At 41.9% G+C, this 23,008-nt stretch overlaps 1 protein-coding gene across 5 annotated transcripts in view; it reads right to left on the bottom strand.

Annotated features, from left to right (window-relative positions):
* abca2 (ATP-binding cassette, sub-family A (ABC1), member 2) overlaps positions 1 to 23,008 on the bottom strand; it is a 460,895-nt gene that overhangs the window by 188,318 nt on the left and 249,569 nt on the right. For all 5 annotated transcript variants that reach the window (XM_043719911.1, XM_043719914.1, XM_043719915.1 and 2 more), the window contains 4 exons: positions 18,295 to 18,423; positions 10,953 to 11,120; positions 10,036 to 10,132; positions 1,849 to 2,022 (listed from right to left, as the gene is read on the bottom strand). In XM_043719911.1, coding sequence (XP_043575846.1) covers positions 1,849 to 2,022; positions 10,036 to 10,132; positions 10,953 to 11,120; positions 18,295 to 18,423 — 568 coding nt within the window. The remainder of the gene's footprint in view (positions 1 to 1,848; positions 2,023 to 10,035; positions 10,133 to 10,952; positions 11,121 to 18,294; positions 18,424 to 23,008) is intronic.

The following is a 23,008-nucleotide window of genomic DNA, read 5'->3' as shown; positions in this document are numbered from 1 at the left end:
TGTAGGGCCGAATGGCCTATATCCACATTGCAGGGATTCTATATTTGTACCTCGAGATGTCACTGACTCAGCTTATCTGGAGAGCTTCTCTTCACTGCCCTCAACTCAAACACCCTTCTCCTCCCTCCTTCCCAAGATCCATCAAAATTCTGACCTGGTCGATGTGTTGATTCAGCCTGTTCTTGCCCCACTGAACTTATTTCTTCCTATCAAAACTCTATTTTTTTCTACCTTTTCCTAGCATCTCCCTTCCTCTCTCTGTGAGGTTTCTAATGGTTTGCAGCATGTCAATGGCCTCGCAGCTTGAGCTGCCTCTGCTTCACCATGGATTCCAATTCCTCTATACCTTTATAGGACAGTCGGAGAGCTCTTCACTTCTTCCTTGCTTCAGAGGACCAACCAGTCCTCTATCCACCACCACCCTCTCCTGTCTGGTTAGACTCATTCTCATATTGAACAACCTCTCCTTCAAAACTACTCACTTCCTCCGCATATAAGATGTCACTATGAATGCCAGCCGTGCCTGAGCTATCTGAAACATTCCCTCATCCAGCCCAACCCAGCACCTCCTCCCAGCAGTTATGACCATTTGGGTGGCACAATGGCTCAGTGGCTCACTCTGCTGCCTCACAGCGCCAGGTATGTGGATTCGATTCCAGCCTTGAGTGACCGTCTGTGTGGAATTTGCAAGTTCTCCCTGTGTCTGTGTAGGCGTCATCTGAGTACTCCGATTTCCTCCCACAGTCCAAAGCTGTGCAGGTTAGGACAAATGGCCTTGCTAAATTGTTCGTACTGTCCAGGAATGTGCAGGGTAGGTGAAGTAGCTGTGGTAAATGTAGGATTATGGGGTTAGGGTAGGGGCTGGATTCTCTTCAGAGGGTCAGTGTGGACTCGATGGGCTGAACGGCCTCTTTCTGTACTATAGGGATTCTATGATAATGATGCCACTTCCTGCTCCAGTCATGAATTTGACTATTTCGCTGACTTTGTTTCCCATTTCCTCTGTGTCTCTCATCTTCATCTGATCTACCTTGGACACTCATGTTCCCTTCCCCTGCTTATCTGGCTATCAACAGTTATTCATTACAAGCCTATGGACTGCCACAGCTCCCTTGGTAATGCTTCCTCATATCTTTACTCCTGTCAGCAGTCAATTGCATTTCCCCAGTTTCTCGGTCATAATCGTTTAGATGATGCATCCTTGCACCCTAGCATTTCCAATACGTCTGCCTTTACCCTCAGCCAAGGGTTCTCCCTCAATGTGCTTGGTAGGGCCTTCCACCACGTTCAGGTCTCTAGCACCCACTCTGTTTTTCAATGCTCAAGATCGTACAATTGGATCTGATATAGCATGATAGTTCCATTCTCGTGCGATCGCGCGTCTTATGCAAATCCTGCAATAGCCACATCTTTTAAACTAATGGGGCCGGAATCATGTTGCAGCCAATTCAGATAAGGAAAGTTCACGCTCTACAAATAATGGTCTAAAATCTTTAATTGCATTCGCGTTGAAGAAACAGAACTGACTATATGTGAAGAATCAAGAGCGTGGTGCTGGAAAAGCACAGCAGGTCAGGCAGCATCCGAGGAGCAGGAGAATCGACATTTCGGGCAAGAGCCATGTTGAATCTCCTGCTCCTCGGATGCTGCCTGACCTGTTGAGATTTTCCAGAGCCACACTCTCGATTCTGATCTCCAATATCTGCAGTCCTCACTTTCGCCTGTATGTAAAGAGGACGGCCAAGATATGGTCAGACTGAAATGCAGACAGATGAAACATGATGTGAAAAACAAGTTATTAAACATAGAGCTGTTGATGGTCAATGCAGAGCCAGGGTCATGACCCACCTTGTATCCAGACAAATCCATAAAGAAAATAGAATCTCCCTCCAGTGTTAGGCCCTGGTCTCCAGTAGGCCCTTCGAATTTCATTGGTTTTCTCAGTAAAGCTGGAGTTCTGACGGATCTTCAACATGACATGGGGGGGCAGTGTGCCATCCTCCTTAGTCTGAAATATCACACCTTGGGGATGAAATTAATATGCGCGCTCAGAAAATTTCAAATAATCATATTTCAAAATCAAAACAAAATAATTGTCATTTTTGCTGAATGAAACTGCAAATTGATCCAAGAGGAAAGATTATATATATTTTTTAAAATGTCAGTAAAACGACATGCAATTTTCTGGATGGTCAATTTATTGACTTCTCCCTGGCTGTGATTTTAAACTGATGTCCTGAAGTTAATCGCTGCTCAAAGCTGCAACCTATTGCGATTATGACAACTGATTTAACAACCCATGGCTGATGAGAAAGAGATCTTGGTACTCACTTTAATTGTTCTGAAATGCAAACTATGGCATCTGTGTACAAATGTTTAGTAATGTTATTATGCGGCACCAATGTCTTCATCATTCATTAAAAATTTATTTGGAGCTGGTGAATGCGAGAAGCTGCACTAACATCAGAACAACAAACAACAAATATAAATGAAAAAGAACTTTATTCAGGAGATACTCTGTTCCAGGCCATTTGGCAATTCCTTTACATATACAACCTGTGGACAGCACTCATCGCAGTAATGCCATCCTCCATCTCAAGCTTACTTTGAAGACATGGTTTGAAAATCATGGAGAATTTCCATTTTACAACACAATAAAATACATAAAAATAGCCTGTAAAAGAAGTTGTATCTGCATTAAAAGAAAATGTTTGTCTAAGATGAATGTGAAAACGGAGTCAGGAGAATATATAATGGTGACCAGGAAAATGGCAAAGAAGCTGAGTGATTACTTTGCGGATGCTTCCACTGAGGAAGTTACAAAAAGATCTCTTAGAATTAGAGATACAGGGGGCATGAAGAGTTGGAGGAGACGTTACTGGAGAAATTAATGGGTCTGAAAGTCAACAAGTCCCTGGGACCCGATCATCCACATCCCTATTATGGCTAACGCTCAACAAAGACTGCTGAACTTTTAACTTTATTTTTCTAATTTATATTAAGAAGGATTTAATGTTAATACTACCTTTTTTTTAATTTTTCTAATGGTCCATAATGCTTAACCCTTTATCTTTGTTTCTCTCTTTTACTATGTTTTTTGTACATGGGTACTTGGTACCTAAGATGGCGCCGGGTGTGGTACACTTTGCGCTGCAGTGCTGTATTTCTGTGCTTGAGTACACACGACAATAAAATCTAAATCAAAGTGTTGAGGAGGTGGGTATAGAGATATCTGATTCATTCGCAATCATCTTCCACAATATCATAGATTATGAAATAATTCCTGCAGATTTGGGGCTTGCACTATTTCAAAAAGGAACAAAGGAAAGAATAGGGAACTACAGACCATTCCAGAAACAGTCCAGTTGAAAATGCTAGAATCTATCAGAAAGAATGCAACAAATAGGGAACTTGGAGAAAAAGGATCAGATTTGGTGTAGTCAGCATTGATTTGTGAATGGAAAATCACGCTTAACAAACTGGTTAGAGTTTTTTTAGGGTACTATCAACAAAATTGATGAATGGATGTAGCATGTTTCGATTTTTAAAAACCTTCTGATAAGGTCCCCCCACAAAAGGTTGTTTAGCAAAACTAAAGTACATGGTACATTAGGGAATGGACAGTCATAGATTAAGGATTAGCTAACAGACAGAATGAGAGAGAGCAGGAATAAATGGGTCATTTGCAGATAGGTAGCCTGTGACTTGGGGGGTGGGGGCTGGGGGTGGAGCAGAACCACAAGGATCAGTACTTAGGCCCTAGCTATATAGATCAATGATTTGGAGCTGATGACTGAATGCAATATTTCCAAATTTGGCAGGTCATACAAAGCTAAATAGGAATGTGTTCTGTGAGGAAGATGCTTTCAGGAGGACTTGGACAGACTTAGTGAATGGACAAGAATGTGGTAAAATGGAATATCGTAAAGAAAAATGTGAGGCTTCTCATTTTTTTGAAAGAACAGATGTGCAGAGCATTTCATAAATGAGATGAGAGGTTTGAAAGGGTGGACATGTAAAAGGAGACCTTGTCGAAAGTCACTGAAGGCTAACATGCTGGTGCAGCTAAGTACAAGGAATGCCAGCCTTTATTGCAAGAGGATTTGAGTACAGGAGTAGTGATTGTACAGGAACTTGGCAAGACCACAGTTAGAGTACTGTATGCTGTTATGGACTGCTTATGTCAGGAAAGATATTATTACCACAAAGTGAAGGTTCAACTGGACTGTTTCTGGGATGGCAGGACTGTCCTAGGAAGAGAGATTGGACAGTTTTGAAGAATGAGAGGTGATCTCAGAGAAACCTACAAAGTATTTAAAGGGATTAACAGGGGTAGATGCAGATAAGAAGTTTCTCCTGGTTGAGGAGTCCAGAGTCTGTGACACAACTTAAAAATAAGGGGGATGCCATTCAGGACTGAGAAGAGGAGAAGTATTTTTCCCCTCAGAGGTTTGTGGAACTTTGGAATTATGTGACCAAGCACAGGGGGAAGCTCAGTCTTGAGTATCTCTAAAGTAAAGGTTAATAAACTTCTGATGATCAATGGAATATAGGATGATGGGAGTAGTGAGGGTAAAAGGCATCCAAGTTTGTATTAAATAGTGGAGCAGTGTTGAAAGGCTGAACTGCCTCCTGCTCCTATGTTTCATTTGTTCAATTTATAAAGGTGATATGTAATTCTTTTCTCTTCTTTAACAGGCTTCACACACTCCATTGTCCACCCAAAGACCAAACTCTTGAGATTTGTTGTATATTTACATAATTAATGTGGATTATCACATTGAGAGTTGAATCATGTGATGTGATGGTAATACCATCGGCTTTTTTGGGGCAGGAAACAGTTCAGTCTAACCTTACTGCCTGTAGAGTGAACATCGCCATCATAAAGTTCCTGCTGTTTAACACTTCGGCCGCTTGGCCCTTCTTGGAATTTAACAAGATTATACTCATGTTGAAGCCAGGACAATCAAGATCACCCAACAATCCAATGTCCCAAAAGACCCTGTAAGGCCTATGTTGAATAAAAGCTGTGTAACCACAGCCAAAGTTATGCTAAATCAATGCTCTCAAATATTTTTTCAGAACCTCAGATTACAACAGGATCTGGACCAGATGGGTCAATGGGCTGAGAAGTGGTAGATGGAGTTTAATTCAGATAAATGCAACACTCCTAGGGAGTGTTGCTGAACAAAGAGACCTTGGAGTGCAGGTTCATACCTCCTTGAAAGTGGAGTTGCAGGTAGATAGGATAGTGAAGAAGGCATTTGGTATGCTTTCTTTTGTTGGTCAGACTACTGAGTACTGGAGTTGGGAGGTCATGTTGCGGCTGTACAGGACATTGGTTAGGCCACTGCTGGAATTTTGCGTGCAATTCTGGTCTCCTTCCCATCGGAAAGATGTTGTGAAACTTGAAAGGGTTCAGAAAAGATTTACAAGGATGCTGCCAGGGTTTGAGGATCTGAGCTACAGGGAGAGGCTGAACAGGCTGGGGCTGTTTTCCCTGGAGCGTCAGAGGCTGAGGGGTTACCTTATAGAGGTTTACAAAATTATGAGGGGCATGGATGGATAAATCGACAAAGTCTTTTCCCTGGGGTCGGGGAGTGCAGAACGACAGGGCATAGGTTTAGGGTGAGAGGGGAAAGATATAAAAGAGATCTAAGGGGCAAACTTTTTCCACACAGAGGGTGGTACATGTATGGAATGAGCTGCCAGAGGAAGTGGTAGAGGCTGGTACAATTGAAACATTTCAGAGGCATTTGGATGGGTATATGAATAGGAAGGGTTTGGAGGGATATGGGCCGGGTGCTGGCAGATGGGACTAGATTGGGTTGGGATATCTGGTCGGCATGGATGGGTTGGATCGAAGGGTCTGTTTCCATGCTCTGACTCTAAAACAAATGACAATTCCTTGCTTGCCTCACCTTAAAGCAGATGTTGGAGAGTCAACTGCATCACTGTCATCATTATCCAGCCAAAATCAGTCCACTCAGCACTAACAAGAAATTAGACCCTTACTGGTCAGTGTTACATTGGGCAATGACACTCGTGACATTTGATCTTCAAGGCTGTTACCTACAGGATCTCTACGTAGACTAAGCATTAATTAATACAACTGCAGGGTTTGAAGTGTCTTACAATGCCTATTATGTTCCTACTTCAGATCTCCATTCATGACCATGTCAATACTGGGAAGTCCTTAGTATTAGGTTGGGATATCCTGACAGGAAGGGAATGAGGAAACATCAGGCAGAAACTAGGCCCCATACTGCCCTCCAGAGATTGTAATTAGAACAACATTTGAGGAAACCTATCAGCAGAAACTTTGACACTACAGAGCAAAGTTACACCGCAGTGCAGAAGAGTGAGATATAGATCATCATAAAGCAACAAATCAGAGAACTCTTTTCAATCCTCCATTAGCTCAGGAATATATAATTACTATCTTCAGCTCTGCACCAAAGAGCGTATGTCGAACTACAAGCCCATATGGATGGCACCAAAAATCTGCGAACACCTAAATGTTAGGCACAAACCGATACATACAAGCTTCCTGTGACAACATTCAGTGATGTATTTACATTACAGCAGTGTGCTATCAAAAGCAAGAAAACTGCTCAGGCATCAATTTAAAAATGTTATGTAAATCCATTTATAATTATTAAGATATTGAGCTTGTGCTAATCTGAGCACAGACTGATCGATATTCGAGTTGGTAATGTAAAGATTCCTGGCTATGTTGAACTCAGGACACAAAGGACATTACAGCCTTCAATCAGGCAAGTGAGCAAATGTATTACAATGTATAATGAATAAGTATTAACGCTGAGGTTACATGTGCTGAGTCAGCTAAAGGAAACAGTTATTATTCATCTGTTGCGCTTTCTCCCTCATGTCTACCCTCACTTCAAAGAGCTCTCAGGTGACACTGCTGAATGAATAATTCTGCAGCTTTCTCTTTCTCACTGCCCGAACGGAGAGGAACAGCTTCATCAGAAAACATGAAAGCAACATCAAAGCAGAGATATGTTCACCTGTCAGATCAAAAAGTAGTCCCATCAATCTGATCGATATGATTTACAATTCCACTACCCCTTCAGAGGACGAATATCGGGATTATATTTGCAATTCATAAGATTGTGTTTTCATAGCCAGCCTGTCTGATCATATAAGGCAAACCCTTAAGACATATCCTCCAGTATTTCCTTGAAGCTGGAGTCACAGGTAGACAGGGTAATGAAGGCGGCATTTTGTATGTTTGCCTTTACATCTTTATTGTTCAGCGACTTGAGTCTGGGAGTTGGGAGGTCATGTTGTGGCAGTACAGGACATTGGTTAGGCTACTTTTGGAAATATTCTGGTCAAATCTGGACTCCTTGCTCCAGGAGAAATGATGTTAAACTTGAAAGGATTCAGAAAAGATTGCCAAGAATGTTGCCAGGGTTGAGGGTTTCAGCAATAGGGAGAGGCTGAATAGGCTGGGACTATTTTCCCTAGAGCGTAAGAGGCTGAAGGGTGATTTTATAAAATCATGAGGGGCATGGATAGGGTAAATAGTCAAAGTCCTTTTCCCACGGTAGGGGAATCTAACATGAGAGGGCGGAGGTTTAAGCTGAGAGGGGAAAGATTCAAAAGGGACCTAAGGGGCAACTTTTTCCTGTAGTGGGTGGGTGCGTGTATGAATGAGTTGCCAGAGGAAGTGGTGGAGGCTGGTACAATTACAACATTTAAAACGAATGTGGATGAGCCTACAAATAGGAAGGGTTTAGAGGGACCAATGGCTGGCAAATGGGACTAGATTAGATTAGAATATCTGGTCGGCATGGATGAGTTGAGCCGAAGGGTCTGTTTTCGTGCTCTACGAGTCTATTATTTCTCGAGTCGACTGAATCTGAGCCAACACTGAGCACACAGTGCTCAGCTGGCTGGATGGCTGCTTTGTGATGCACAGTGACACCAACTAGCGCGAGTTCAATTCCCAAACCAGCTGAGCTCACCGTGAAGATCCCGCCTTCTCAAATTCATGCCCATCCCCCACTGCCGGAAGCAGGATGACCCCGAAGTGAAATCACAAAATTAATCTCTCACGCCTGCAAAAATCTCCCTCTTCAAGCATTTATCCAATTCCCTTTTGAGACTGACCATTCACTCTGCTTACACCACCCTTTCACGCAATGCAGTTCAGATCCAAACAAACATTTCTCCTCTGGTTCTCCTGCCAGTTAAATCAGTCAAATCTGTGTCCTCCAACTTGTCTGCCAGTCAAAACAGTTTTTTCATATCATGAGTGTTTCCCTTGTCCTGAGTAACTCAATTGACAAGTCTCAGGAGATCTCTTGATTATAAATTCACAATACAGGCAGCTATGCCCATTTACCTCTATTTCGAATGTAATTCTACAGGTTACCCCCAATGAAGGGCATCATATTTTGATACGTGGCCTAAAAAATGTTTTGTTTTGACTGGGCAGCATCAAAGATGTGCTAAAGATTTATATATTAAACCATAGCCGAGAGATGGTAGCCTTCAGATCCTGTAGGAGTTCTTCTGGTCTCCCTTCACCGTTACAGCAGAGACCAAGAGAATTTGCTTTTTTACAGCCAAGGAACTACAACCAATTAACGTGTGCCCCCCCGTGGATTGCAAATGGGCTTCATTGCATCCTCTGCCCTGGATTACTACCTCACCATAATAGCCCTGTTACAAAGATACACAACAAACAATCACAATTTATAGCTGAACATGTCTGCATTTATTCCGTAACATGGAAAAGAAGTAAAATGTTGCCCCCTGTCAGTATCCTAACAGCAATACAATTGAGATCACTCTTCCAAGGTGTGTGCAATACTTCAGTACAATCATCCAAACTAGCCTCCACTGGGTACAGTACGCTGGTCTAGGATCAGCACCATTAAATAAACAGAAACATGTTATGTTCTGGATTTTGGGAAGTGTGGGATGTCTCTTTGGAGAAACTCTTAGTCGTGTGTCCCTTATTGTTGCCATTAATTTAGACAGTGACAACAATCCCATCCTTCCATCCATCTAAGATGGGCAGACTGTGGCAGAATGGTAGTGTCACTTGACTAATAAATCTAGGGATTGCTCGGAGATCAAGAGATCAAATATTACGGGAGCAGTTGATGGAATTTGAACTTTATTAATTAAGAATGCATGCATCACAGATAAAGTCTTCATAATGACACCTGTGAAATATCATTATTGTAAAAACCTGTCTGGTTCAATAATGCCCTTCAGAGAAGGAAATCTACCTTTCTTGTCTGGTTTCTCGTACATGAAACGCCAGAAACCACAGCAACGTGACTAACTCTTGAACTGCCCTCTGAGATGACCTAACAAGCCACTTAGTTCAAGGGCAATTTGGGACAGGCAAAACAAGCTAACCTTGCCAACAATGCTGGAATCCTGTGAAAGAATGACGAAACTAAAATGTAGGGACAAATTACTACGGATGTTGGAATCTGTACTGAAGACAGCAAATTCTGGAAATCACAGCAAGTCAAACAGCATCCGTGGAGAGGGAGCAAGCTAACCTTTCAAGACTAGATGACACTTTGTGAGAGCTGAAATATAGTGTGGTGGGAAAAGCATTTATGCTATAGTTTGGGGGGGTCAGGGGTGTGGTGGGCTGCGGGTAATGCTATAGTCATGGACAAAAGGTAAAATAAGTCCACGAGGGCCGGTATCCTGTCACCAAGTCACCTTTTATTTACACATGACCCAGTTAGCAGAGTCAGCTCCGAGAGTGAACAGGATCTCTGGCACTCCTGTTTGTATCTGTCAGCCAGGGCTCCCTGTCTGGTCCAGGCTAACAGCCCCAGTCAGGCAATACATATTCTAGAATATCCATCTGGCTGACCTCATTCCAAACAGTACAAAAGGGGGATTGCCTTACTAGGAATGTAAATATCAACATGATACCATACGATGGGGAGGAGAGAAATACTTACTTGTAATAAGCATTTTTGAAACAAATTCCAGAACAATAAAAATCAGCAACAAGTATAAAACACTTACTGGCAAATACTGTGACATTGTCCTGATATGCCTGGCTTAAGGTGTAGTTCACTATGCTCTCCTCATTGGGGAAGCCTTTAAAAATGTCCACACTCACCTGTAGAAAAATCAAAGTTATCAAAATTACCAACAATAGTGGCAACAAATCAAAACCAACATTAAATACCAGTCTCAACTTCAACTAAACCTTAATAGCCTTCAAATTTTTCATATGTCTTGGATAAAGAGTTATACAGGTGTAAATAGTCTATTTCTGAGAGAAAATGGAAATTGAAAAGACTAATCCTATCTTCGAGAAAATCACAGAACAATGGGCTGAGGACAGGGGCTCTCTACAAAGAGGTGTGGGAGGAAGGACTTATAAAGTCTTCTTTGAACATATTTGTGTGTTGACCAGCTGATTACATTGATGACAGCCTGGAAGTAGGTACACATTCTGCCATCTTGAGTGGGAGTTTAATATGTGATCAGAGATGCAAGATAACTTATCTGTCAAAACTAAATTAATATAAAAGGGTAGCTAAGAAAACTCAGCATTTAAAAAGACCATATCACCCAGTGGACATCTCTAGTCAGCTATTATGTTTTAAATAGCTTTGAGTTCCTACTTGGAAGTAACTTTTATTATGAACCTTTTCAATAAAATATTCACAGATATGTCGAGACAAATTGTCTTTTTTTTTAAACTAGTTTCCATCAATGTCCTCTGGTTCTAATCACTGACACACATTGAAGCAATAAATTGATTATCTTTTTCTAGGTGAGTTAAAACAACACATGGCCTTTGTAACTGCGCAGACTACTGCGCCATGTCCATCACCAAGACTGAATCCACGTGGATGATTCCAGGAAACAAGATTGTCAGCAAGGTTCTGTACACTGGGTCTGTGAATTTAAGCCACTTCTGGTATTCTAACCTTGGACATGAACTGGATCCAGCCACAGGCTGCATTGTCAATGGTGTCCAGCTGTTGGAGCAGTGTGCTGGAGTTTGGCATGGAGAAGTTGCTGTTGAGAAAGTTCCTGATGACGTCACTATCGGAGGCATTCAGTACTTCCGGATGCTTTTTCAAATCAGAGGTAAACTGCAAAGCAAAAGACAGAGCAAAAAGGTTTGGTGTGTGCACCTCACTGATCTCACACAGCTTCTGTGGTTCTGCTCTCCATTTAACTGATATAATTTACAAAGTGCATTTCTAAATAAGGAACATAAAAACAGGCTAATTGGTTTGTCAGAGTAATCACTGGATGCATACTTTTCCAACCCAGATTAATTATGGATGGCAAACAGGTCATTCTCAAGTAATCATACAGTGACTACTGGGGGCCACAACGATCAGTTAATGGGCCCCAGTTATTCATAATCTACCTCAATGAATTCAATATAGGGACTAAAGAGTTCTTGTGGTGCAGTGTCCCTACCTTTGAGCCAAAAGCCCTTGGTTCAAGTCCCACCTGCACCAGAGGTGTGTCATAACATCTCTGAACAGGCTGATTAGAAATTACATGACAATTGAGTAGAATTGAATCCCAAGGTGGAACTTTTATTCAAGAGAAAAAAATTTGAAAAATGGAGACAAAGGAGCTCTTGTGGTACAGTGATAATGTCCCTAGCTCTGAGCCAGGAGGACTGGGTTCAAGTCCTACCTGCTCCAGAGCTTAATAATAACAAGTGGATTAGAAAATATCTAGATGTGAAGATCAAATGTAATATTTCCAAGTTTGTAAATGATGCAAAATTAGGTGTGAATACACGTTCGGAGATACAAAGAGGGGTCAAGGGAATTTAGATAGATTGGGTGAGTGGCCACGAACCTAGCAGATGAAATATAATGTGGGAAATCTCAGAAATGTGTATTTGTTTAAGTGAGGAGAGATTGGGAAGTGTTGATGTCCAAAAGGACATGGGAACCCTTGCTCCTAAGTCAGTGAAAGCTAACAGGCAGGCAATTAGGGAGGGAACTGGCATGTTAGCCATTCTTGAAAGAGAATTTGAGAACAGCGGTAAAGAAACCTTGCTGCATTTATATAGAGCCTTGTTGAAACTGCACTTAGATTAAAAGCAAATTGCTGGAAATTTGAAATAAAAACTGCAAGTGCTAGAGAAACTCAGCAGGTTTCTGTGGAGGGAGAAAGAGTTGAGTTCTGAAGAAGTCATATTGGATTTGAAACATTAACTCTATTTTTATTTATGCACTTAAGATGATATTATACTAGTTTTGTTTAACTGATCTAAGGAAGAATATACTTACCATGGAGAGAGAACAGTCACAGACTAATGTCCATGATTGTGGCATTGTCCTGTGTCGAAGGATTAAGAGGTCAACAGGGTAGATGCAGGAAGAATGTGTCCTTGATTGTGGTGAGTGGTGGGTTTATAAGGAAAGGCCATTTAAGGACTGACATGAGGAGGAATTTCTTACAATCATAGAATCCCTACAGTATGGAAACAGATTATTCGGCCCATTGTGTCCACACCTGCCCTCCAAAGAGCATCCCACCCAGGCCCACCCCTACCCGATCTCTGTACCCTGCATTTCCCATGGCTAATCTACCCAACTGACACATCCCTGGACACTATGGGCAACAATTTGGCACGGACAATCCTCCTAACCTGCACATCTTGGGATTGTGGGAGGAAATCGGAGCACCCGGAAAAAATCCACACAGACATGAGGGAGAATGTGCAAACTTCACACAGACAGCCAACAGAAGGTGGGATCGACCCCAAATCGCTGGCACTGTGAGGCTGCAGTTCTAACTACTGAACCTCTGTGCTGTCCCTTCACACAGAGGATAGGAAGTTTTGGAATTCTCTATCCCAGAGGGTTGTGGTGACACAGTTACTGAGTAAGTTCAAGATAGATATTTCTGTATTTTAAAGGTATCAAGGAATGGTACGAGAAACAATGATCTAGCTGAATGATGGAGCAGGGTCAAGGGTTACCTGAAGAAGGGCATGTGCCCGAAAGGTCGAATCTTCTGTTCCCTAGATGCTGCCTGACCTGCTGTGCTGTTCCAGCAATAAAGTTTCAGCTTTGATCTCCAGCGTCTGCAGACCTCACTTTCTCCTCAAGGGTTACATGGTCTACTCCAGCTCCTACTCCTCTGGTTCTATTAAAGTTCACATTCAATTTGCTCTCTTCAATCCACTATTGGCCCAGTTTATATTTATGTCAGACTGCATTACACCCATCTTTACCTCTTTGTACCTGAGTGTGCAACATGAAGTATATGAAAAAGGGATGTCTAACTTGCTTTGAAAGCTTCAGTTTTCCCTCACTGGGAGACACTTCTATGGCATTCCAATTTGGTAACCAATATCTTACTCGCTTGTCTGAATTTCCCAGTAGACTTAGGGAACATCAGAATACAACTTTGTGACAGATGAAATCAAACAGAACTTTGTCAGTTATTAACAAAAACAAGAAGCCAACTACTCAGTGAAAAATCCACTGGCACTCAACCAAATCGCAGCAGATTTACTGAAGTTGGGGGTGACATGGTGGCTCAGTGGTTAGCACTGCTGCCTCACAGCACCAGGGTCCCTGGGTTCGATTCCAGCCTCGGGCGACTGTCTGTGTGGAGTTTGCACATTCTCCCTGTGTCTGCATGCCTTCTAGTCCAAAGAAGTGCAGGTTAGGTGAATTGGCCATGCTAAATTGCCCATCATGTCAGGGATGTGTAGGTTAGGTGCATTAGTCAGGGGAAATCTCGAATAATGGGGTAGGGGGCATGGGTCTGGGTGGGTTACTCTTCAGAGGGTCGGTGTGGACTTGTTGGGCCGAAAGGCCTGTTTCCACACTGTAGGGATTCTATGATTTCAACCCTCTGTTTTAGGTTTTAATTAGGACTATGATTAGACCAGAAACGAAGAAGAACATCTGACAACATGTGAACTACATTAACGCCTGCACAGATGGCATCCTGGAATGGTTCAGCGCATTGCATTCCACTCTGTTTATGTGAAACAAATTCACACAATGATTTGATCATGACCGCTTTTGTTAGTGGTAAAGCCCCAATGCTCCTGTCACTTACAGCAACCAACAACACAAAGGGCGTGAACTCCAACTTTGCAATAGGATCCGAGACCCATGGTATTCCCACCCCCCCAGTACCTGTCGTTTCCAGCTGGCTCCCATTCTCATGTTTGTCAGCTGCAGCCCAGGGGGTAGCCATCTTGTCTCTAAGCCAGAGGGTTGGGCACTTAAATCCCACTCCAGCAACCTCAGCACTAAATCTAGGCTAACAATCTGGTACAGGTCTAAGGGAATACTACACTCTTGTGCAAGAACTTAAAGCCCCATCTGCTCTTTCAGGTGGGTGCAAAGCATCTCATAACATTATTTCAAAGAGCAGCAGGGGCGCTCTCCCCGTCTCCATGCCAATCTTTACCTCCTCACTACCATCGCTTAAAGAGATTAACTAATCATTACCATACTGTTGAATATGCCAGCTTGTTACGTGCAAAGTGGATGTGATCATTAACATTTATAAAGTACCTTTGACGATATCCAAAGGCACTTTTGATATTTAGTCACCGCTGTAATACAGGAAAATGCAGCAACCAGTTTGAATACGGTAACGTCCCACAAACTGAAATGTGATAACAATAAGCTCTTCTGATGATGTGGAATGAGAGGTCAGTATTGGCCCAACACCACTCCCTTAATTTTCTTCAAAATGGGATCTCCTCCATGCACCTGAGTGCATATACCTAGCCTCAGTTTAATCTAAAAGACATCACCTCTAAGAATGCAACAGTGCAGCATAATTTTAGGTTTTTGTGTTCGACTCTTGGGAATTGGAACTAAATTCAAAAACTCTTGACTCAGAGATAACTGTGAGCAACCAACATGTGTGTCCTAGATTACAAATGACTAAACTTCTTTCATTTGTTTTCATTTTCCTTACATTTCCTATTCCAGATACTTGCTTAACTCCATTGTGTACATGTTCTGAATGAACTTGGTTATCTGGACTGTCTGCCTTTGAGTAAAGGCATTTCTGTTTGCTATTCTAAACTTAGAAACCCATTTCACTACAACACAATTCGAGTTGTTAATTAGTGTTTACTTTCTATAAATGATTCAATATTTTATGCAATTTAATGAGTTCAGCTCAACACTGCTCATTCCAGAATGTTTCAAATCAGTCACACTGTGTCCTTGAAGAATTACAAAAAAAAACATTTTCAGTCACAGTGAGTCCAAGAGCCAAATATTTAATGCACTTCACAAGAGTTATTATTTCAACAACACTACAGGGGCTAGTGGTCTGAATTATTTGACCAAACATGGGATGGAGTCCTTTCTTAAATCCTAAACATACAGCCTCCCTTTCACACGATTTGATGTGGAAATGCTGCAATTTGTAGACAGTCAGTGATTCTCAGCTGTCTCCCAGTTCCCACTGTAAAACAAGATTCTTTGAGGCAGATTCAATCATTATTCACACTTAGAGTCCCGAAAAACAATCGGTTGGATTGTAGTTTCATGGAAATATTGAGAAACATGCCATTACTTATTATTCTGTGTACCTCAGCATCTTTTTAAAGGAACGCTATATTCTTGCTGGTTTGGACAATCTTTATTCAGCATTCAGTGTCATTTAAAATAAAACTGTCGAGAATTTACTGATTTGGGGATGCTGGTGTTGGACCGGGGTGTACAAACTTACAAATCACACAACACCAGGTTATAGTCCAACATATAGTGCTTCCAATTAAACCTGTTGGACTATAACCTGGTTTTGTGTGATTTGTAACTAAGAATTTATTGAATCGAGGTGCATACATAGGTCGTATAATACTAACAAAAAGCTCTTCTGATGATGTGGAGAGATCTAGCACCTTTCTTTACGATTCCATCGATATTTCATGGCTGGCAGATTTGCATCAAGGTCTGAACTACACTCTTTAGCCAGATTCTGGAACAGCTTCACTGTCTGAACATCCCTCCTATCATTTGCTTGTAGTTCATTCCTTTTTACTCATCTGGAAATATCCAGTGAACGTGAGCAAATTATAATTACAAGGCTGGGCAGCTGGCAGTTTCCATCTCTCAGCACGGAAGACCCTGGGCATTCAAAAAACAAAACTCTCTGCCGTTTTCCTTCTGTGTACGATAGACTTAGACAGCCACGTTGCTCTCCACATGGTATTGCTGTCACTTCAATACACAAATTCATTGGCTTTAAGACTGTAAACTGCAGATCCTGGAGATAGCTGTGTGTTGGCCACACGAACAAAATGGAATGAAGGGACTGCATTTATAGAGAGCTTTACTACTACAGGATGAACCAAGGACTTCATGGACAATGAATTATAGTTCCGTTATTAGAAAGACATTGTAGGGGTAGAGCACGAACAGCAATGCACAATGACATGGTTTCTGTGGTGTTGGTTGAGGGAGAAATGTTGGTGAAGAGTGGACACAAGGGAAAATAAAACCTTGCCCTTTTTTTAAATCATACTTTGGGAACCTTTAAATTTATCCTCAACCTCAGTTTAACATTTCACGGTGCCTTTCTTCGCATTTCTTGAGTACCTCAGGGGAGGTAAAGCATCATTCGATCTCTTAGTAATAAATGAATTCTGGTTGCTTTTTCACACCAGGGTTTAACCTGCCTTCAAATTCTCCATTTATGCTACTGTTTAATGGAGGTTTTGTCAGCTTCGCAGCATGCAGTACATATGACAGGAAAAGGAAGTGTATTATTAGCTTCTACCAGTATATTAATTACAGTAGTCACTATACTTCAGGAACACTTCATGTACTGTAAACTACTTTGGGGTAACTTGGTAAGCACTAGAAGGCTGGTCTTTCTTTTGCTGCTTCGTTCTTGTCCTCCTTATTTTTATTTATCTTCTTTCCTTTGTCTGTCCTTCCATCCCTTCCTTCTTTCCCTCTCATGTAATCAGTGCTTTATTTTTAAAATCCCTTACAGAAAGACTATATGGCTATCTTTTTAGCCTTATTTCTTTTCCTAACTTATAGCATAATTACCGATAATGGTAACCTTTTTACTTTATTTTCTCTTTTTTCTCTATCTAAGATTTTTTGTATCTAGGTACTTTGTTACCTAAAATGGTGCTGTGTATTGGCGACATTGGATACTTTTCACTATATTCCTGTTCTTTTGTAGCATTGAATACATGTGACAATAAACTTAAATCTAATTCTGAAATCCTTATCATACTTTAGAAATCCCTCTATTGTCTCACTACGTTTAGTGGAATGTCAGCTGAGATTATACCTTTCTGTTTCAGAGAAGGGCTTGAAACCAGGGCATTGTGATCTCTGACTGTTAATCCTGAACGAGGGAGGGGGTGGACTGTTTGTTTTGGGTAATACTTTTTGGAAGTTATGACAGGGACTCCCTGAGAGTATATTTGTATTTATTGGGAGTATGTTAGTATTGGTGAGAATTCTCTGGTGGCAATCGGGGATGCCGACAGTTGTAAAGGACACTTGCAAGTGCAGCAATATGTAAAAGGGATAAGGATTTGGAAAAGCAATGAAGATATGTCATTGTTGTGATAGGTTTCGGCACAATATCTCCAGCATATGAGGAGTTCACTCATTCTCAAGCTCAAGGTAGGTTCAAGTACTGGACTCAGTTGCTGGAACCTTTTAACTTGTTCACTCCCAAGATGTTCCCAGTCCTTGGAATGAAACGGGAAGTCAAAGCAAGAAATTACATAAAATACCTCTTAAAATTTAAGATCATGCAGCAGTTATTATAACAGCCTTTGGCTTTAAGATCCTCTCCTCACTCTAAAGCAATCTAGTGAAACACAAGAGAAATCAGCGTGCTTTCAAATTTGCACTTAGACTGATGTAAATTTTGTTGTGATTATTTTCTCTGTACTGATTTACATTTTTAAGACAACCAAACCTGAAATATGCAATGCTTATGCTCATGCTAACGGATAACAGAATTCCACTTCTCCCAAATAGATTTGTGTTGGTGAAAGGATTCATTTATTCTCAATGCAGCCCGATGAGTTGCAGTGAATTCAAGCACTGGGGCAAGTGATCTGTGCTGGTATGTTAAATTAATGCCTTTCAAGTCATTATATAAACAGATGTCAACTCAAGTCCCTAGCGAACAACTCACTGAACGAATTATAATGATTGCTTTTCAGTCAACATTTGACAGAAATGTGGAGAAAAATCAATGGATTCTCTCTGCCTTTGTGGTTTCATAGACCTTGCCGTGTTCCAAAGCGATTCAGGACGCAGCCATACCCACCTGCTGCAGCCAGCTGATGCGGTTCTGTAGCCTGCCCTCTTCCAGGAATGTGCGGATTTCTGAGGAAATGTTCAGCCAGACTCTGGCATAGTGTGTAACATTCCCAACAAAGGCAAACGTTTCATTAGCCTGCAAGAAAAGAAAATAAACCATCAGATGTGCAAAACACTTATTCATCAGCGTTTCCAAAAACAAAATTCTCACGTCTGTTTCCAAATGGCTAATTTCAACAGGAGCTTTTGTGACTTGGTTCCCCTGCAGCTTTGGAGTATTAGCAGTGGAGGCACAGCGAGTGAAGAACAGTCACTTTGCCCATTACAAAGAGGAAAAAAGTACAGGCAGAAATGACATTGGGGTGTTCTGATGCATCATCATGCACTGATTGCACACAGCAAATCTGCCCACTCAACCAAGCAAGTAACAAATGCAAAACAGATACAGTCATAAGCAAGTTAATTATCCCATCACAAACAAGGCATGAGATTTCCTGCATTGTGGCATTCCACAACAAACAGTATAATTCAACAGACAGCGCAGTTCCCACTGTCAGTTCCGTCGTTCATCATTGACAGTATGGTCCCCAGCGTAAGGGTTTTATATTTCCCTGTGTGCCTAACAGTGACAGAGTTACCAATTGGTCATTTAGTAACTATGCATTCTAACTGATGAATGTCATTTAGAACTAGGGTCTGAACTGAAGCCTGGCAAGCAAAGCAGACAAGATCACAAGGAAGGCTATTATTGTACAAACTGGCAATTTTCTTCACTGTCAGGCTGGTGGAGAGAAGCAGATGACTTGCACTTTGAAACACTTGCTTAGTATTCCCGAAATCTTATGTCTGTATTTCCTGTCAACAAAACTTTACTTCCTATTGTCAAATTTTCTCTGTTTTATCGTTCACATTTCTGAAACGTGGAGTTTTATAAACACAGGAAGCTGTAGAAAAGATTTTAACAGTTTGCCTGTCATGCCCTTGATAAACTAAAGGAAGGAAACACTTTCATTGAAATAGCACTTTCACAATTGCAGGTCATCTTGAATGCTTTACAGAATCATACAATCCCCATAGAATGGAAGCAGGTCATTTGGCCCATTGAGTCCACACTGACCCTCTGAAGAGCATCATCCAAACGCATCTCCCATCCCATCCCTATAACCCTGCTTGCCCATGGCTAACCTAGCACATCCCTGAAAACTATGGGCAATTTAGCGTGGCCACTCCACCTAACCTGCACATCTTTGGATTGTGGGAGGAAACCAGGGCACCTGAAGGCACCCACACAGAGACAGAGAGAATGTGCAGACTCCACACAGACAGTCGACCGAGACTGGAATCAAACTCAGGTCTCTGGCGTTGCGAGTCAGCAGTGCTAACCAATGAGTCATCATGCTGTCAAGCACATCTGAAGCGTAGTCACTGGGAAAATACAGGAAAAGTGGCAGCTAATGAGAAAGTGGGGACTGCAGATGCTAGAGATCAGAATCGAAGAGTGTGGTGCTGGGAAAGCACAGCTGGTCAGGCAGCATCCGAGGAGCAGGAATGTCAACGTTTCGGGCAAAATCCCTTCATCAGAAATGTGAGAAGGCGGCTGAGAGATAAATAGGGGGATGGGGGGAGGGGGGAGCGGGGAGCAAAGGTAGATGGGATCTACCTAACGCCTTCCCAGCTACCTTCCCCCCACACCTGTCCCCACCCTCGTATTTATCTCTCAGTCCCTTCTCCCCCACATTCCTGAGGAAGGGCTCATGCCCGAAACATCGATTTTCCTGCTCCTCGGATGCTGCCTGACTTGCTGTGCTTTTCCAGTACCACACTCTTCGGATGTGGCAGCTAATGTGTGGTCAGGAAACTCCTAATAAAAACAACAAAGTGATAATGAATGGATCGTATATTTTTGTGAAGTTGATTAAGGGTGAATGAGAACATTGGCATCTAAAATTCTCTTTTCTAGTACTTTCACACAAAAGTATAAAGTTACAAGTTTTAATTGGTGGACAACAGCAGAGATCTAACTACTGCTTAGCTTCCTCCTCAATTGTCCAAGAGACGCTCACTGAGGCACGTTTTTGTCCAAGTGTTTGAGCCTTTGACAACAAGTTGATATTCTACAATCAGTGTTACTTAAAATGAAGCTTGCACAAAAGGTCTCTTTTGCCATTAAATTCTGGCAAGTAAATAAAATCTTTACAGCCTGGTGAGTGTGTTTCTGTGAAGGAGGGTAAGACGTTGAAAGCTGTGGTGCACTCTCGGTGTTTTGCACTTCAGAATTTGATGTGGTTGCCAAAGCCCAGATTGTTTAGAAAGTTAAAGAAAAAATCCTGCGTAAGAAACATGATGCTGTGAAAATTCAACAAAATGAAGAGCTTTTTGTATATAAATTCAATTCACCCTTATTGCAGAACAGGATTGTCTTTTTGACCTCCATTGTCACTATCTGAAGCACAAAACTATTAGTACACTGCCAGTAGCTGAATTAAATATTCATTATCTTTTCTTTCGCTGTTGCAAAATTGCAAGGCAAAGCACTCGATCAGCTGATATTAAGTTTTAATAAGCTCCTGTTGAACACATCTCGCTTAATTCTATTTATGCTAATAAGCTCCCAACTATACTCCATTCATTCCATCATCTCTTCCAAGCAAAACCAGACAAGACTGGGGGAGATGGGAGCACTGGATTCTGCTTGCCACTCTGGAGTGAGATGAAGCATGATTAATTTAATTTTTAAATAACTAATATTTTCAAAATAAATAACAAACTTGGGATCCAACAACTGGCGAATATCACAAGATAATGTTGAACATGCTCATCGCTTCTATTTCTTTGCACACTGAATGTCGACAGGCATTAATCCACTTAGTGATTTGCTGAATCAGAGCAGTTGCCCCTCCTGTTCAGCTCTGCAATGCACTTTTACTCTCAACAAGTTACCCAAGACCACCAGTCCAAGGTGCTGCCGTTCACTAGCTTTCGTTCCTGAGCCAACATTGCCCAACCAAGCAGTATTCAAGGGTGACTCCATGAATAGGAAAGGTTTGGAGGGATGTGGGCCAAGTGCGGGCAGGTGGGACTGCTTTAGTTTGGGATAATGGTCGGCATGAACTGGTTGGACTGAAGGTCTGATTCCATGCTGTATGAAGATTAGATTAGATTACTTACAGCATGGAAACAGGCCCTTCGGCCCAATAAGTCCACACAGACCCGCCGAAGCGCAACCCACCCATTACCCTACATTTACCCCTTTACCTAACATTACGGGCAATTTAGCATGGCCAATTCACCTGACCTGCACATCTTTGGAGTGTGGGAGGAAACCGGAGCACCCGGAGGAAACCCACGCAGACACGGGGAGAATGTGCAAACTCCACACAGTCAGTTGCCTGAGTCGGGAATTGAACCCGGGTCTCTGGCGCTGTGAGGCAGCAGTGCTAACCACTGTGCCACCGAAGTTATGATTAAAAGAACTTGCATTTACAAAATGACTGCCACAACCTCAGCATTGCACAAGTCCGCGATGTCCTCTCAAAGTCCAGTCACTGATCTAAACTCAGAAATCTGGCAGCCAAATTTGCCCTCAAGACCTCCTCACAAATTAAATGTAGTAAAGACCAAATAGATTTGATTCTGGATGTTAGTTCAGGAACAAATTCGCCAGGACATCAAGGAGAACTATTTTGCTCTTCTTCAAGATGCTCATGTGGGATAATCTTCATCAGCCTGGGAGTTCAGACAACTCTTCAGAAAGATGATGCTCCATCAGCAAAGGACTGGTGCGCTTACAGATTGATGAAGTTAAGTTGGTAACACCAATTATAAATACAGTCATAAGAATTGATAATGAAAGTATGAAACTTAGAACAAAAGGAATCATTATTATGGGGACCAAACTACATCAGTATTCCCTGATATGACTATCCTCAATCTCAAACTCTATCTGAAGACCTGAAATAGTGACTGCACATATTCAAGTCCATAAAAGCCCAATTAGCAACGTTAGAATGTTGTTCAGGTAAAGTGTGTGCAGAAAGACAGTTTAAGGATGCAGGGTAGACAACTTAAAACAGAGAGGAGGAGAGACATCTTCACTCAGGCAGTGATGAGCTTATTAAATTCTCTGCCAGAGAAAACAGTTGAAGCCAAAACATTGGCAGCTTTCAAGAGGGAATTAGTTTATAGTTTATAGATCTGAGGACTAAAGGGATCAAAGAGTATGAGGAAAAAGCAGGAATATGGTACTGAGTTGGATGATCAGCCATGATCATATTGAATGGCAGAGCAGTCTCAATTTTTTTTATTTCAAAAATATACTTTATTCATAAAATACTTTGATGGTCTGTACAGTTGGACATGCCATACATGTGTAAACGTTCCATTTGTTTGCATACCGAAAACAGAGTAATCATTCTTATTTACAGGTCTATACGATTACATTTTTAGCTGAGTCGTCAGCAGAGCCCAAATGACTGCCCCTGTTCTTCTTAGACAGGCAGATGTTACACAGTGGTCTTTCCCCACCGCACCTTGGCGGCAGCTGCCCCAAGCTTCAGCGCGTCCCTCAATATATAGTCCTGGACCTTGGAATGTGCCAGTCTGCAACACTCAGTCGGGGTCAACTCCTTCAGCTGGAAGATCAACAGGTTTCGGACCACCCAGAGAGCGTCCTTCACCGAGTTGATGATCCTCCAGGCACAGTTGATGTTCGTCTCGGTGTG

Source organism: Chiloscyllium plagiosum, chromosome 30 (assembly GCF_004010195.1).
Source record: "Chiloscyllium plagiosum isolate BGI_BamShark_2017 chromosome 30, ASM401019v2, whole genome shotgun sequence".
NCBI lineage: Eukaryota > Metazoa > Chordata > Chondrichthyes > Orectolobiformes > Hemiscylliidae > Chiloscyllium > Chiloscyllium plagiosum.
Note: the sequence above shows the minus strand (reverse complement) of the source record. Positions and strands in the feature narration are given on the sequence as shown.